Raw genomic sequence first — 17,775 nt, forward strand, 5'->3', positions numbered from 1 at the left:
TTAATGCACGTGCGTGCGCATGCGCGTTTTCAAATTTTATAACATAGATTTGTAGATATTTATAATCTTTACATATCCTGCAAATATCATTAAATTGTCTTAATTTATATGAAAGTTATAATCGGTTTTGTTTTATCCAATCAAATTAAAGCACACGTGCATGCGCGTGCAGAATTGAAATTTTTACGATGCCAAACGGTTAAGGGTCTCAAGTTATTCCTGCAATATAAATATCAAACGATTTCATTGAAAAATAAAAAAGTTAGACGCATTCCAAAGTTTGTAAACAAAATATCCAATGCACGTGCATGCATTTTCAGACAAAATGACGTTTGTTCCGCACATCTACATAGAGTATTCTATCATCCTAAAAAGGTTTCATCTTGATCCCTTCAGTAGTTTCTGAGAACACTCGTGGACAAAAAAGGGTGACAAGAATAAAGAAAGAATAATAATAATAATAATAAGAAGAAGAAACAGAGTAAAACCAATATGTTCCCAAACTTTGTTTGGGGAACATAACTAGTACTTATTGTAACGGGGACCGTTACAGATGTTCCCCAAACATTCCCCCATTTAGGAAGTGGTGACATTTATTTCAGTACAAGTGGTTTTGACCATTGCAAACTCTGTAGCATGTGAATATATAACTAACTTATAACGTTCAGTCCATTTCATACTAGTTCAAATCAGTTATAAAGATTTGAGAGTTTTGTGCACGTGTACGTACGTGCATGCACGTGCATGTAAATAATTCGACCATTTCGATACATTAGAAGTCTTACTATATGAGTACAAGAGAAGTTTCACAACTGTTCAATGAAAAACGAGAAATTAACGGCAACTCAAAACTACAAAGACCAAAATCAATGCACGTGCATACACGTGCGCGTGAGTACCACACAGCAATTTTGTTGATGCTATTCAATAGACATTTGAACAATATACTTACTATATGAATTTGGTATCGATTGCTTCACTCATAAGAAAGTTATTGGGATTTCAAAATCGTCCAATCAGAATTAAGCGCACGTGCATTCGCGTGCAGGGAAGTGATTTTGAGACTATTAATAAATTGACAGGCCCAAAACATACCTGCAACCTAATTTTCAAACCTATTCATTGCAATCTCAAAATGTTATAGACCAATACTTGAATTTAGACGTCAAAAATCACAATGCACGCGCATTCACGCGCACACGATTTTGATAATGGAAAATTTGTTGACACCATTTCATAGACATTCATATCATAGATCCTCAGGGTAAATTTGAATTCATTTCCGTTTTTAATTCAATAGTTATGACCATTTTAGTCCCCGAAAAATGAAAGAAAAGATATGCACGTGCATACACGGGCACGTGAGTATGACTCAGCATCAATGTTGATGTCATTCAATAGACATTTGATAGATATACTTACAGTATGAATTTCATATTGTTTCCATCATTTATAAGAAAGTTATGGCCATTTGAAAATCGTCCAATCAGAATTAAGCACACGTGCATGCACGTGCCGGATAGTTATTATGACTGTTTTCTTTTGTTAAGAATATCAAGATACATATACAATACAAGTTTGAAAAGATTTTGACAAAAAACAAAAAAGTTATGGTCATTGAAAGAATTGAATATTCAAATGTCAATGCACGTGCGTGCGCATGCGCGTTTTCAAATTTTATAACAGAGATTTGTAGATATTTATAATCTTTACATATCCTGCAAATATCATTAAATTGTCTTAATTTACATGAAAGTTATAAACGGTTTTGTCTTATCCAATCAAATTGAAGCACACGTGCATGCGCGTGCAGAATTGAAATTTTGACGATGCCAAACGGTTAAGGGTCTCAAGTTATACCTGCAATATAAATATCAAACGATTTCATTGCAAAATAAAAAAGTTAGACGAATTCCAAAGTTTGTAAACAAGAAATCCAATGCACGTGCATGCACATGCATGCATTTTCAGACAAAATGACGTTCGTTCCGCACATCTACATAGAGTATTCTATCATCCTAAAAAGGTTTCATCTTGATCCCTTCAGTAGTTTCTGAGAACACTCGTGGACAAGAAAGGGTGACAAGAATAAAGAAAGAATAATAATAATAATAATAATAATAAGAAACAGAGTAAAACCAATATGTTCCCAAACTTTGTTTGGGGAACATAATAAGAAACAGAGTAAAACCAATATGTTCCCAAACTTTGTTTGGGGAACATAATAATAATAATAAGAAGAAACAGAGTAAAACCAATATGTTCCCAAACTTTGTTTGGGGAACATAATAATAATAAGAAACAGAGTAAAAACAATATGTTCCCAAACTTTGTTTGGGGAACATAATTATGGAAGCTCACCGATTGGTTGACTAATGAATATCAATATTCATAAAGTCGAGGATTTTTAAGGTCATATCCGAAAGACCCGTGATTCTCACTTCTAAATGCCGAGCGTTTGGAGAAGGAGAATACAGTGTAAAGAATATATAGTAACATAATTGGGCCAGATTTCATAGTAAATCGGAATACACGAGTTCTGATCAGACAGTTATATAAAAAATCTCATAAAAATCACGAACTTTACAAACTAAATGAGTTTTGTTGAAGACATATAAAGCTTATAAAAATTACGGCCTCTACAGTGCATGTTTAAAGTTAGGCACCAATTTGATTGCAGTGGAAATTAACAGGGCTTTACTATGCACCAAGTAAACTTCGTTCTGCAGCATCGGTGTACAGCGAGGTCACCGTCGCTATGACGTCCCCCCTAAGCCTGGTGATACTAAGAACTTTCTTGGGTTCCAAGTTAATTTAAAAAAAAAATGTGAAATCAAGATGTCAATATCAAGAAAACAAGGTCCTCCATTGCAACAAGTGCTACATATACACAAGATCTCACAACCTTGTGATCAATATGATCAACCTCCACTATACACACTACAGTAAAACATCTTATATACCAAACGTTTTATAAAGTTATTTCATCTACTGGGGAAAAAATAAAATATCAAAACCATTAAAAAGGTATAGGAAAACATCAGATTTTTTTTACATGTATTACCTGCAATGTGTTGTACATCATTGAGGGGGCTGGAAAAAAAATAATGGAAGTCAAATCTAAATTGCACCACACTTTATTTTCACAGTGCTTGGAGAAAAGTTGTGTACAAATCTTGCTTTTATTTCATGAACAAGACAACAATGAAACTGCACATGTATTGCAGGAAGTTAAGCCAGGGTCTGTCTGCTCCCTATCATCTGTTCTATAGATGTACCAAGGCTCCCTCCTCTGGTACCAGTGAAGTTCTCATAACTGAAAAAAATTACATACAGTGCATTAAAAGACTTAATACATGTACTATTAAATACATTTGGATAGCAAACTCACTATGACCATTCTCTAATCACATGTCAACAAGATAATGATTTCAGATGAATAACCATCATGGTGGTAAAAACCATGACCAGAGATGGCGAGTATTTTATGCATTTCGATGAGATACCATGCATAAAATGACTATTCCAGACAAATAATCACAGTGGTAATTATTTTATTTTATGAAATGGCAAGTATTTATGTATCTTATATACGAGCATGAATTTGTAGAAACTAATGGTCTGCAGGTTTTCCATCCTCGGAGATGCTGTATGGAAATGATATCTCGTAGTGACATGCTCGCAAGACTGTCTTATCTTCGGTCAATGAATTACTTCAAACATTCCTCTTATACCGCCATTGTTCAGACTCTTTTTGGTGCTGATGGAAGATTAAGCACATTAGCATACATCAATGCCAACCTTTTATCCATTTTGAGACCTCTATTGAGGAAGATCTCAAGAGTCTATGGTTATCAGCAAAACCATTTAACATTTTCCATCCAGCTTTGTCATTTTACTTTTACAATGTATATTCAAAGAAATGGAAGTGAAAACTATGGACAGTACTTTCTTATGTTACAAAGAGATCAATGTCTAGCACCATAATTACTGGTATTCCTTAAACTGAAACCTTAAAATTCCCAATTCTTCCAAAATATGATTTTTGTTTAATATATCAAATATAATATTTTGGTGTTTTTTTCAAAAGTCTAAGTTATATATGTAAAAAAATTTTTTTATGTCAAAGCGTTTTGTGCAAAAGAATGAAATTTAAGGAGGAATGCTACCCCAGAGAAATTTGATATGGAGGAAAAAATTTGGAGGATATGTACAACAATATTTTGATAATCAAAAAATGCAGATTTAGTAAAAAGTAATCTGGGGGGGATTAAAACTCCCTGCCTTATTCGAACCAGTGATCTTCAGCTTATAATTTCATTCATGGTTTAAAAATAAGTTAGCCACTATGACACATACTGTAGAGTACCCCCTTAAATGGTAGATGAGGAAATAATTGTACATGTATATATATGTGTGTGCACCCAAATATATAAAATATCAATTAATTATAAAGATCACAGATTCAGAAGATATAATACACCCACACAAAGAAAGGGTAAGATTAGTCAACTGTAGATATATGTATTGTGATGTATTCAACATTCACCAATGCAGAAGTTTAAAAATCAATCGCTCTGGTGTAAATTCAAAAGCATTTAATATCTAGCAAGATATATTTGTTGCAACAAAACCACTGCTATTTATTCATTTCTGCTGGTGTATATAAATATATACAGAATGGCATATTCACTGTTTTTATCTCAGGACTTTGTTTAACATGTAATTGATTGCATGTTTATAATTCATATACTACATTTTTTTTTTTAGCTTTGTTTACATTTCAGAATAAGATAGCAAATGTAAGAAGACAAAAATAATTTTTTGTGGCAATTCAGAAGCATTATTATCAATTCCAACATAGAATTCACCTCCTGCTCTCACTCCCACTCTTTCTTCACTTATTATGAATGGCTATTCATTTACATTACACTAATGATATTACTCTGAATACTACAGATTACTAGTTACTAATTAAGTTAACTCTGGTACAGAACATGGATTTTACTGCTTCAGCTCCTATAGAGACTTCCTGCTTTACATCAATTCCTTCATCAACAGAAGAAAGGACTCCTCAACACTCCAACCCCATCTGAATAAAACTCAAACATTCATACAAAGGTCAATTGTTTTTCCCTCCGCTCTAAAGCCCTGTTATGCAGTGGTCCACAATTATGGGAAATACAACAAGTCCACTTCTGGTGGCTTTGAGAAGTGCTTGAAAGAATTGCAATCACCGTCTGTCAGTGAAGAGGGGGTTGGAGAGATCACAATTACAATATGAAGTTGACAATTAGGAGGACTACCAGTGTCCATGGTTGGGGACAAATGCATTTTTTATTTTGTTTTGTTTTGTTTCTTTCTTCCATTTTCTTTGAGAGTTATTGATAAAAATGAGAAAATATATATATATAAAAAAAAAAAAAAAAAAAGATATGGCAAAAAGAAAAAACCCTGAGAAGATTACATAGACTTTCTGAATATGAAATAGCAATAGGATCCATTCAACACCTTAAAAAAACAGAATGAAGAAAAAATTAAAAATTAAATCTGTTTGGAAATTTCATTACTTGACTTATATTGATGTCATTTTTTTCATATTGAACATTTACACAGATTGTATACCAGTAATGTGAAAGTAAAAACAAATTCTTTATGAATAATTTCTGTAAAATGACTCACAGTACGATTTTAACATAAAGTAATTACTTTCATTTCAGCTTCATATCATAATAATACTTTTAAAAAATATTTACTGCATTTCAAACCAAAAACCTATGCCAGATTAAATTGACTAAATCAAAAGATTTGACACCAAGTTATTAGCTTCAATACTCTAGGAGAGATGTTCGAAATCACATCAAGATTTCCCATTCATACAGATAATCTATTGTGCTAAAAAATGAAAATTGTGCAGTCAAATTACAAATAATGAAACATTTCCCTCACAGGAATGTTACGCTTTTGAAAAACTAGAAAATAAATTGAAAGCATCGATCATAACAACTGATTTTTTTCTTATCATTATTTTCTGTTAGAAAAATCTCATTTAATTGCTATCCCCTGCTATATATACAAATAAAGAACTTGGTCCCTAAAAACCATCCTAATTTCATGTATTCAAAGGAACAGCATTCAAATTTGTGTAAATTACAAAGCAGTTGAATGCAGCTCCTCCCTACCTAAATACAAAATCCAGATGAGCAATTTCAATTATAATATTTGATTTATCTTGTTTGTCAAAAGTACATGTTTTTCATACAAAACGGAGACAATACATGTTACAAAGGCATTTTCCTCATCAATAACACAGCTAATAGAAGTTGCACAATGTTTCTCTAAGTTCTTTCAAATCCCCTTTTGTGCAATGAGTTCTCATCACAGGCAGTGCGGTGTGTTGCGTTTTTGTTGTATCTTGCCTGTAATTAGTTGCTTCAGAAAAAGATATTTGATTTTTTGACACTGACAATAAAGCTCTCCGACTGTAAATGCAGCCGGTATTGTGCCATGCTGAATGAGCCCATTTCAAAATTTGTTTAACCAGCCCTCCTATCAATTGCTTCCACTGGTTAATTTTTGACTCCATTTGACATTCTTTTCAGACTTTGGCTGTTATCAACGCAGCACAAGCCCTAATGGAAAAAGATGAATTAAACTCATTGTGCGACTTTTCAAAATCTCCTTTGGAGAGAAAATAGCCTATTGAGGCATGTGGATCTATAAAACATTTTGGTTAATTAGACGATTTTGTAAAGTTTAGTCAATCATAAAATATTCAATCATATCCATTAAATTGGAACTATATGTATGGTTTTTCTATTCAATCAAAGGAAATTCATTGTGTCTCAAAATCAATCACTGACAACCAACCTTGGACCCCAAAACGAAATTCTATAGAGAATATCTGTCAAAAATATAACACTGTAAAAGCCCTCGAATCAATTGAGCTTTGTAACTGATGTATTTAACAAGGAAATTGAGTTGACTTGCTGTTTTCATCTGTTAACAATAAACTGAGACAACAAAGAGGGAACAGTACAATCATAAGATAACACAGTATCCGGTAACTAAACCAGCATAAATCAGGCCGGATACCAGAATCTGGTGCACGTCTGCAGAGTGTGCACTGTATAAATTTACCAGATAATCAGGCAATACTTCAAAACGATCACCCGGTGGATCGTTACGACACTAAATCTTTACAAAGTCATTAAGATGGTCATATTATTGCTTTCAATTACTATGAATGGCTTAAAAACAAATTCCTTTCAATTAAATGAAATCTTGACATGAATTAAATGATAATGGGGCATACATCATTGTCCTGTTCCTATCTTCGGTTCTTATATGTATAAATTTATCGTTCCAATATTTTTTGTCTCTGATATCCTTACAAATTGTAATAGTAGCCATTTCTACATGAATTTACTGCAGTTGAAAAAAATGTGCGTTATGAATCTTGATAAATATAGCAAGTCTATTTAGATGGCTGGCAATTCAGACAGAAATGAGAGTAGAATATAAATACATGTATGTTAATTAATGCACATCATGAAGTGTGCTGGCATGAGGCATTGCAGTTCATACCCTCATGTATTTTCAAAAATGAAATTTATTTCTTCAATGTACTACATGTATTGACATTTGCAGAAAAATGTTACTAATACTAAAGCATTGATCGTGGTAGTTTATTGACTACGGCACTGGTCTATTCCTCCTGACTGTGGAGTTTACAGTAATGAACAAGCTGACATTTTAGCTAAACATGGTGCTGGATAACAACAGTAGGAAAAGCCAGTCTGCCTAGTAGAGATGAAGACGATCATCAAATCTCTGTACGGTCAACCCCAGCAACAAGACAGTCACATGTACCAACAGATGTCAAAACCTGACCAAACTATCATCTTCAGATTGAAGACAGGGCACAACCGATTAAACCAACATCTAAACAGAGTCTGATGAAAGTTGTACCATCTCCAATGTGTCCCTGTAGTGAGGCAGAACAGGATACAGCCCACATTCTACCGACATGCAAGAACCACCAGACATTGGGACAACAGACACGGCTATCCCCAACAACAATCTAGGAGAAACTATAAGGAACAGTGAAAGCCTTACAGGAGACCACCCGATTCTTAGAGGAAGCACAAATTCAATTGCAACAGCAAATGACAAGAAGTAGAGGCCACTTGCTTTTTTCAACTGAAAGGTTCCAGGTTTAATTCATGACCCTGGCACCATCAAACTTAAGATGTTTAAAATAAATAGTGACTATTCCTGCACCAAGTGCCCAGCATCAGAAGGGAAAACCATTGGTTTCCCATATGCATGACCATAAAAACAGATATTTTGTGTCATGGTAGTCACTGGTTCAACAATGAACCCACACTGCTATAGCCCTGAGCACCAACGCATAGGTCAAAATTTGTGACACTTCACCTGCACTGGTTTACTTCTCTCTAAGAGTGAAAAATCGAGTCATAAAAAAACAAAACAAATACTAACTGAAAGTCGGTTTTAACCACAGGCAACAAGTTTAGACACTTGATAAATTTTGACCCCAGGATAATAGTATATATAATAAAGATACTAGGGGGTCAAAATTTTTCAAGCAAGCTTGGTGACTGTGTTCCATATATACCCTCAGTGGCAGCCATTAGTTTTTATACACGGTTTAATAGACGAGTTATTTCCCTTTTCATGTCTACTTTGGTTTCTAAGTGGCAGACTGCTCAGCAACAGAAAAGTCTGGTCGAAGAAACAAATTTCCTACAGTAAAAACTGAATGCGAACAAAACATTGAACACAAATACATAAGCTACGCTGTTTCTCCCTTCACTTGTGTGTGGTATCATAGTTGTTTCAGGTCACAGTCTATTCTACATGATCATGATTACAATTATGCGAGTTATATTTCTCATAGATTTATGCTATTAAAAAAAAAGCCAGTCTACAAAATATATTTGTTACACGATTTGTGGCTGACCCACATGTAATATGGTGACCAGCTGACCTAAACTGGAGCGAATCTCTTGCCCCAAATGGAATTTACTGACCACATACAAACCACATTAGGTCAACTACAAATCATATAAATAATTGTATCTCTATACTAGAATTCCATTATCTATCTTACAATGGGGAAAATATCTTACTTTGTTATAAACAACAATTTGCTATAGAAGCATTCATCATAAATGTGTTCTACTGTACAACCAAAATACAAAAATTCGAAAGTGTACACCATGATTGAATTGCTTCAAATTCCAATGTCTTTAAAGATATGCAACCATTTATCTTTGAACTGGAAATTAAAAAAAACCCACAACGAACCATGAACTTAACTGTAAACCATTACAAAGAATTCAGAAATGTCATTGCATGTACAGGGGGTGGTTAGAGCATCGCGCTCAAAATCACACAGCCTCTCACCTCTGGTCGGCGCGGGTTCAAATCCCACTTGCGCCGGTAAGTGAGAAAGTTTCCCAGTTTACTTTCGGAAGGTCGGTGGTCTCTTCCCAGGTACATTGTATCTGGGTTCTCTCTTCCACCAATATAAAACTGGGCGCCACAAGATAACTGAAAAATTGTTGAGTGTGGCGGAAAACAGCAAAACAATCATTGTATGTACATCTAGCAATGACAATACTCACTAGGATATAAGTGTGCACAGTTTAATAGACTGAACTACAATGACTTTCTCAGTTGTTTTGAAGATCTAATTCAGGAATCCTTACTAGTTGTAAATAATCAACTGTAAGAATCTGAAATATTACAAAATTTGCAGTAATGGAAATTGTACTTTTTTCAGAATATCTGTCATATTGTGACAAAAATCATTCAGGAGGAATGTCACATCATCATGATTGTTTAAACAGGAAGTATGATATCGATATAAAAATATGTATATTCTTTGTCCTTTTACCATTGGTTAAGCTCTGTGGTGAGCTGGCAATTAGGCTACATTATCATGCATTTAAGTTGTATGGGTTTTTAATTTTGATGACTGCACAATAAAATGAAAACTTTTTGTTATATGCAACAAAATTTTTAATTTCCAACACCACAACTCTATTCATATACTCTATCATTTATTCACAGTGTTATAGTTTCACCTTCTATATTTCATTTTATTAAGGGGGTGGCTTTCTCAGAAGAAAGGAGAATATAAAAGACAGCTTATATTCCATTTTTTCGGCAAACAAAAACAAGTACCCCACAGGCCTCATCAGTCACCCAAGTATTAAAAGGATCATACTATGAAATCTATAAGGAAATATTTTCTGTTCTGCATAGCTATTAAGCTAAATTCTAATATTCAGCAACAGCATAAAACAAGATGTGTTCTTAAAACTTAAATGCCCACGAAAGTGCCTATATATTGTTGAAAGATTTGTAATTGGATCTGTCCTAGAGTCAAAACCCTGGGTTGTAAAATTAACACTTTTGGTACATCCTTTTCTGTTTTTCCTAAAGATATATGCATTCAGGCCTAGTTTTTATACCATATAAGCAAACTTAAAGAAGTCTTTCAAAGGATAAAAACAATAAACACTGTAATAATTTTGGTCCTATTCTGTAGTCAAATCCCTTACCCCTGGGATCATGAAATTTACAATTTTGGTAAAGGACTTTCCACTCCCTCTAAATCTTTATCTAGTTTCAATTTAGTACACTATATCAATAGCCTTAAAGAAGATATTATTCAAATGTTTTACATATACACTATATATACCAAGTTTGGCCCCACCATTTAGTCTGAACCTCCACCTTGGGAATTATGAACTTTAAAATTTTGGTAGAGGCCTTCCCATCCTAAATCACTCTGTATTTAGTTTTTCTTACAGATATATGGTTGTAGAGAAGATGATTTTTGAAAATTAATAAATTTTTGCCCCTTCTCTAAGGCCCCGGGGGTGCAGGAGTCCTGAAATTTTCAATTCATGTCACCCTTGTCTCAAATTTGCTTCATACCAAATTTGAAAAGAATTGGAATGATATCTGTAGTTATCAAGAAGAACTTAAAATTTATATTGTTCACACATTCAATAACTGACCATTTTGGCCCCACCTGATAACAAAACCCCTACACCTGGGATCATGAAATTTACAATTTTGGTAAAGGACTACCAGCTCTTTCTAAATTCCATCTAGTTTCAATTCAGTATCAATGGCACCAAAGATGTTATTTAAATGTTTTACACACTCTAGGGATCATGAAATTTACAACTTTGGTAGAGGCTTCCTGCTCTACATCACTATGCATTTAGTTTTTCTTACAGATAAGCATTTGCAGAGAAGAAGATTTTTGAAGAAATTGGTCAATTTTTGACAGTTTTTGCCCTGCCCTTAAGGTCGGAGGTGTGCAGGAGTCCTGCAGTTTACAATTTATGTCATCCTTGTTCCAAAGATGCTTCATACCAAATTTGAAAAGAATTGGGATGGTAGTTAACAAAAAGATAAAAATGTTCATTGTTAATGCACAACAGACAATAATTTTTTTAAAAAACCAACAAGAGGCCCATGGACCATATCACTCGCCTAAGCAGCAATTCCTAGCAATAAACAAGTTTAAGCAAAACTATCATTATACAAGCAGCTTGGTTCAGAAAAAAAAACTTTTCAAAGGTAACCACTAAAAATTCACCAATTTTCAAACTTAATTATTAAATTTTACTACAAATTCTTTAATCATCATATGCCCTTGTAGACGTATATGGCCTTTCATATTAACAAATTTCATCTAAGGATGCTTTGAGTCCAAGTTTGGTTCCCTATACATTCACATGTAAAACTTTGATCCCCTATTGTGGCTCCTTCCTAACCCCAGGGGAAATGATTTTTACAAACTTGAATCTCCACTTTGTCAGGAAGCTTTCATATAAATTTCAGCTCCTCTGGCCCAGCGGTTTTTGAGAAGAAGGTTTTTAAATGACCCCACCCTATTTTTGCATTTTTGTGATTATCTCCATTTTGAAGGGGGAAATGACCCTTCTTTAGAACAAACTTGAAACCCCTTCACCTTATGACAATTTGTTCTAAGTTTGATTGAAATTAGCGCAGTGGTTCTGGAGAAAAAGATTTTCCTATACATCAGCATGTAAAACAATGATTTCCTATTTTGGCCCCACCCCACCCCACTCCACCCCCTGGAGCCATGATCTGAACAAATTTGAATCTACTCTATATCAGGCAGCTTTTGGGTAAATCTCAACTCCTCTAGTCCAGTGGTTCTTGAGAAGATCTTGTACAGAATTTCTTTATATATTCGCATTTGTAACTTTCATGATTTTTACAAACTTGAATCTCCACTATGTCAGGAAGCTTTCATGTAAATTTCAGCTTTTCTGGCCCAGTGGTTCTTGAGAAGAATTTTAAATGACCCCATCCTATTTTTGCATTTTTGTGATTATCTCCCCATTGAAGAGGGCATGGCCCTAAATGCTTTGTGCCAAGTTTGGTTGAAATTGGCCCAGTGGTTCTGGAGACAAAGATGAAAATGTGTAAGCCTAAGACACTGACGTCGCTGACAGACAACGGACAAATTTTGATCAGAAAAGCTCACTTGAGCCTTTGACTCAGGCAAGCTAAAAAAAGAAACTTCTTTGAGATAACAAATAAGAGTTCAGGAGATGAAAGGTGAAGATAACAAACAGTGATCAATCTCATAACTCCAATAAGCAATACAAAATAGAGAGTTGAGCAAACACAGACCCCTGGACACACCAGAGGTGAGATCAGGTGCCTGGGAGAAATCTGGAAGTTTATGTTCCAACTGATATACAGTACATGTAGTTCATTTCAGTTGAGATCTCAATGTACTTCGAGAGAACGAGAACTTCAAGAGGAAGTTCAAGAAATCAAGTTAGAAAAAATTTGCTTACAGCTACGCAGGTATACAGAGAGAAAATTGAGATTGTGATTTCCCTTCAAGAGATGGAGAACTTCGAGAGATACTGTAGAAGTTGAAGTCATCGAAAGTCACCTGTAATATGTTTGTATATATATGAGGTACTTACATATGTTGAAATTTCCTTCTCTCTTTCTCACTAACAGATGCATGTGTCTTCTTAAGGGCAGCCAGTAGATGTGATTGGTTGATTTGGATCATCTGACCTTTGGAGGTGGCTACAGGAGAGAACATGGAATCCACTGTCGACACATGCTCAGTGGCCTTATTCACCATAAGTCGAGCTCGGATTTGTTCCACCTAATTTTCCAATACAATTTTGAATATGTAGTTACATGTACAAAATGTACCATTTGCAGTATTTTAGTAAATAAAACATGTTTTCTGACTCTAAATGAATATCAAATTAAAGTATGTTTTGTAAAAAAAAAATTCATGAAATCTAAATACACTTGACAAATATTTGGATCAACAATTTAGCAGCAGTCCATACTATTTTGTCCTCACCTGACAGGAAAGTTTCTCTTCAATTTCCTCTAAGAGAGGAGAAGGACCGTCTTGTAACTTCAGAATGTGAGCAATCTTTTTATTTGTGGACAGTTTTGGAGGTTCTGCCTCTACTTTCAGCATCTTTTGGCTCTTTGACTTTCTGGGACTTCTACTTCTTTGTTTTCTGTTTCCTTCCTTAGGAGGAAGTAAAATATCAGGGTTTTCTCCCTTTAGTACTTTTCCTGTGAGTTCATGAATGGCCTCTAGTTGAGCATTGTATAATAAAGCTTTGATGTCTGCTCCTGAAAAGTGTTCACATTCTCTGGCAAAATATTGCAAGTCCACAGTCTTTCCTAAAGACATTTTTCTTGTGAGGGCATTGAAAATTTTTAGCCTTTCCTCCTGTAAGAGCAAGAAGAATTGATAGACTAAGTACAACCATACTAATATGTATCTCTAGCAGTTTCTTTGAATTTGAAAAACTTGTCCCAAGTACATGCATGGACTTCTACTTCCCTCTGAGCTTCACCATATTGGGGCATATTTAAAATGTTGTATAGCTGAAGACCGGAAAGACACGAGTTTCAACATTATTCATGTTTCACCTGATTACAGGCTGAACTAAATTCCTTTATTAAACCTCTTCTTTTTTTTTATCAATATCTATGGTATATATAAAGATCAAAATGCAAATCTGAGTAGCACCATTTAGCTCTTTGGTCACCAACTTGAATCTACACTTAAGGAGGTACTTGATCTACATCATCATAATGGCTGACTTCCTCTTAAAACATGGGTGAAAATAAAGATATCAGCAATATTTGTCTATTCATTAAAAAAAGCATCGCCTAGCTGAGTAGCTCAATAGGTTAGCACATCGCCTGATGAACTGTAGATTGCAGGTTCGAATCCAGCAGTGGTTTTAAATTTTTTTCAGATTGCTTTCTACTAAAACTGCATTTTTTAACTAAAGAATGTAAATTTGAAAGTTCTCAATTTCAAAATATTGTTGTACATATCCTCTATTTTTCATCCATATAAAATTTCTTTGGTGTCGCCAACTTCCTTAAGATGAAAACACAGTCAGTCATACACACAAAAGTTGTTTGTGAGGGATAATACTGGCAAAATGTACAGAAATATCATGGAGAGATAACTACACACATGTCAAATGGCCATAACTTTCTCAAAATTGAATGAATCAATCTGGACTACAGATATCAGTTGCACAGGTACAAAATGATGTGTTGATGGACAGATGGACAGGACAAAGTGAAACCCATATAACATGGTAGGGGGCAGGGCGTATAAAAACAGAGGTTCTCTAGCATATCTTTAGTGAACATTCCATAGTAAACTTTGTATAAGTAAATCATACTGATCTTTCATATGCAGTTACATGTAGCTACAGTGTTTAAAGAGAGATAACTCTTGTCTAACAAAGTCTTCCCCAAGAAGTTTTACACAATAAGAATGATATATATTCAGAGCTGTGTCCTTTCCCTATGCCACAAATCTACCAAAGTAAATTTTTCAAACCTCATTTGGGAGTTGGCATCGAAGACATTTATCTAATCTTCCTGGACGGAGAAGGGCGGGGTCAATTAAATCAGGTCTACTTGTGGCTGCCAGGACATACACACCTGTTTACAAATCAAATCAAAAACTGTAAAAATGTGGTCATTAAAACCTTGTAGTGATTCTTATAAGATTATGGTATAAAAGAAAATCCACTATCAGTGATATAGTAAAGCATTAGTGGACAAAACTGCAAACAATATAAAGATATAAATACATTGCCAATCATACGTGGCTGACACTGTCCCTTTGTACAGTATATCATTAGTGGGAGAATTTGATGTTGATAAATGCTACATTTTCAAACATGATATAATTGATTAGTAGATGAAGTTGTAATTATAATGATACCGTTATACATGTATCAATTGTGGACACAATTTTGCTTAATATTGCTACATTACATCATTTGAGGATCATTTTATCATTAACAGTTAATGTTAATCACTTTTTTGTTACATTTCATGACAGAAACTGACCCTAATTAGTTCAATGGCGTCGCCTTGTTGAATTCATAAACAATACCTATTTCTCAAACATTGCCTACTGAATGGATTCTCCTGTTGCTCTTTATATTACAATAGTCCAAGGTATATATAATTTTGTTAACAAGCAGAGTTCTGAGAAAGACGACACTTTTATAACAAAGTCCACACACGCCAACAGATACCCTTTTTTCTTCAATGTTGATTATCTAAATTCTTTATATGCAATATATCCCGGTTAATCTTCTCATTAAATGTGCAAATGTAAAAAATAAAACAAGAAAGGAACACCACATGTTTCCTGTTAAAACAATTACAGATTGGAATACATGTATCACTTCAATGAATCAACATTTTTAATAGCTGAAATTTTGTATTGTATTGTCTACGGAAAAAAGTGCACTATCTATGATTTGACCCCTGGCCAGGATATCAGCAGGACTATATACACAGGAACACGACATTGAGAATTATTCCTATAGTTACGTTCCATTGGTTGTCATTCAGAGGTTGAATATCAACAACATTCTGCTATTCTTTAAAGAGCACATTACCAGTAAACAAAAAAACTGACAATGCGGTATAGAGCTATATTATACAACATCTCTACAGTATGTCTTCTCTAAATTCAAATAAATGAGGGACTGTGTTATTAAAAGCCATCTGTACTATATATTAGTTTGTGTTTACTGTAGAAATGCTGTTCAATTTGTATCGATATATCGACAGCACCACTGCCTTCAAGTTGATAAATTTCTATTTCTCATATCAACTGTGCCAATCTAAAAAGCAGTCATCTGCATAAAAAATAACTTCCCTCTACCTTTATGGAGACTTGGTTCCAGCAATTAACACATTTCCATCATTATTCAGTTTTATAATAAAGTAATTATGTTCAATAAAATGTAACACTATGAACAGGTGGATCCAATTACATCAAAGGTTTGTAAAGGAGGCATTTTTCATCTAAATATAAATCTGTATAAATGATAGCCGGACATGCTTTGACACACACTACCACTCAACTTCACCACTGCTTTACAAACTTATTTCCTGTCGACCAGAATCATTGGTTCCCCGCTGTCAGATTCTAATGACCGTATGTCAATATCCATCTTATAATCACTCCAAATGACAAATTTAAATTCACTCCTCTGTGTGCTTGTTTAAAAGGTGAAAAAAATGTCAAGATGTTTATTTGGTCTTAAGTGCTCTGTGGTCAATAAGTAAAGTTTTCAGGTAAAGTGCTGGTTCAGGTTCATTTATTCTGCTAAACGTAATTGTTGATGATGCTGATCTGAATCCATGAAGAGGAACAGGTGTTTTACTTACCCTCTAGGCCCTCCACCCCATCTAACTGGGTCAACAGCTGATTCACAACCCTATCTGTTACCCCTGTGTTGTCATGGCCACGCCTACAGTATATTATCAGATAAAAGTATTTGAAACTACTGTACCAACACACATGAAATTTTACATTCAATATATACCAGTGAGGAAGAATATATACCACATCTGTATATTACCTGGGAGCAAGGGAATCAAATTCGTCAAAGAAGAGAATGCATGGCTTGGCACTTTGAGCTCTACAAAGTATTTACAAACTCTTGGAAATTATCAAACATCAAGAAAAAGATAATCACAGGGAAATGAAAGATAACTCTTACTTGTCTTACCGTACAAAGTTGTCCCTGACTGCCTGCTCACTAGCACCAATATATTTACTGAGAAGCTCTGGCCCCTGGTAATAGATTAAAAACCATTGACTCATTTAGTAATACATTCTTCTTTGGTATACCTTATTCTGAATGGATTTTTTTCATGCATTGGGTATTTTATTCTAAACAATGCAACAAAATTCGCTTTCAATTTGTACAGTATACATGAATATATTGCTTGAATAACCAATATTACTTTAATCATGAAATCCCCTTGCGATTCAGTAGGGAGGGATGTGGTACATACAATGCTGTATGTGGCCTATGTTTACCTTGATACTGATGAAGTTGAGACCACACTCTTTGGCCACAACACCAGCTAATAATGTCTTTCCTGTCCCTGGGGCTCCATACAGGAGTAAACCGGACCGCAGTCGCAGAGGGCAGGAGGAGAATAACATGGGATACTGTGGATAGTAAAACAAGTTAATATACCTCCTGTATAAACAATGACGGTTAATTACAGGGATTATCACATGGAAGACATGTAACAGGCCATACTAAGGCCACTGCCTGAACTCTTGACAAGTGTTCAAACTATGTAATAATCAAGCCCATGAGGTTACTGTCTGAACTCGTGACAATAATTAAATCC

At 34.5% G+C, this 17,775-nt stretch overlaps 1 protein-coding gene across 2 annotated transcripts in view; it reads right to left on the reverse strand.

Moving 5' to 3' along the window:
* Positions 1 to 3,121: 3,121 nt before the first annotated feature.
* The window catches only part of LOC125659132 (peroxisomal ATPase PEX1-like), a 33,423-nt gene continuing 18,769 nt past the window's right edge, over positions 3,122 to 17,775 (reverse strand). For both annotated transcript variants that reach the window (XM_048890683.2, XM_056149986.1), the window contains exons 13-20: positions 17,453 to 17,587; positions 17,139 to 17,203; positions 16,989 to 17,048; positions 16,795 to 16,877; positions 14,939 to 15,042; positions 13,418 to 13,801; positions 13,020 to 13,210; positions 3,122 to 3,316 (exon numbers count right to left, since the gene is read on the reverse strand). In XM_048890683.2, coding sequence (XP_048746640.2) covers positions 3,232 to 3,316; positions 13,020 to 13,210; positions 13,418 to 13,801; positions 14,939 to 15,042; positions 16,795 to 16,877; positions 16,989 to 17,048; positions 17,139 to 17,203; positions 17,453 to 17,587 — 1,107 coding nt within the window. In that variant the 3' untranslated portion in view covers positions 3,122 to 3,231. The remainder of the gene's footprint in view (positions 3,317 to 13,019; positions 13,211 to 13,417; positions 13,802 to 14,938; positions 15,043 to 16,794; positions 16,878 to 16,988; positions 17,049 to 17,138; positions 17,204 to 17,452; positions 17,588 to 17,775) is intronic.

This window comes from Ostrea edulis, chromosome 9, assembly GCF_947568905.1.
Source record: "Ostrea edulis chromosome 9, xbOstEdul1.1, whole genome shotgun sequence".
NCBI lineage: Eukaryota > Metazoa > Mollusca > Bivalvia > Ostreida > Ostreidae > Ostrea > Ostrea edulis.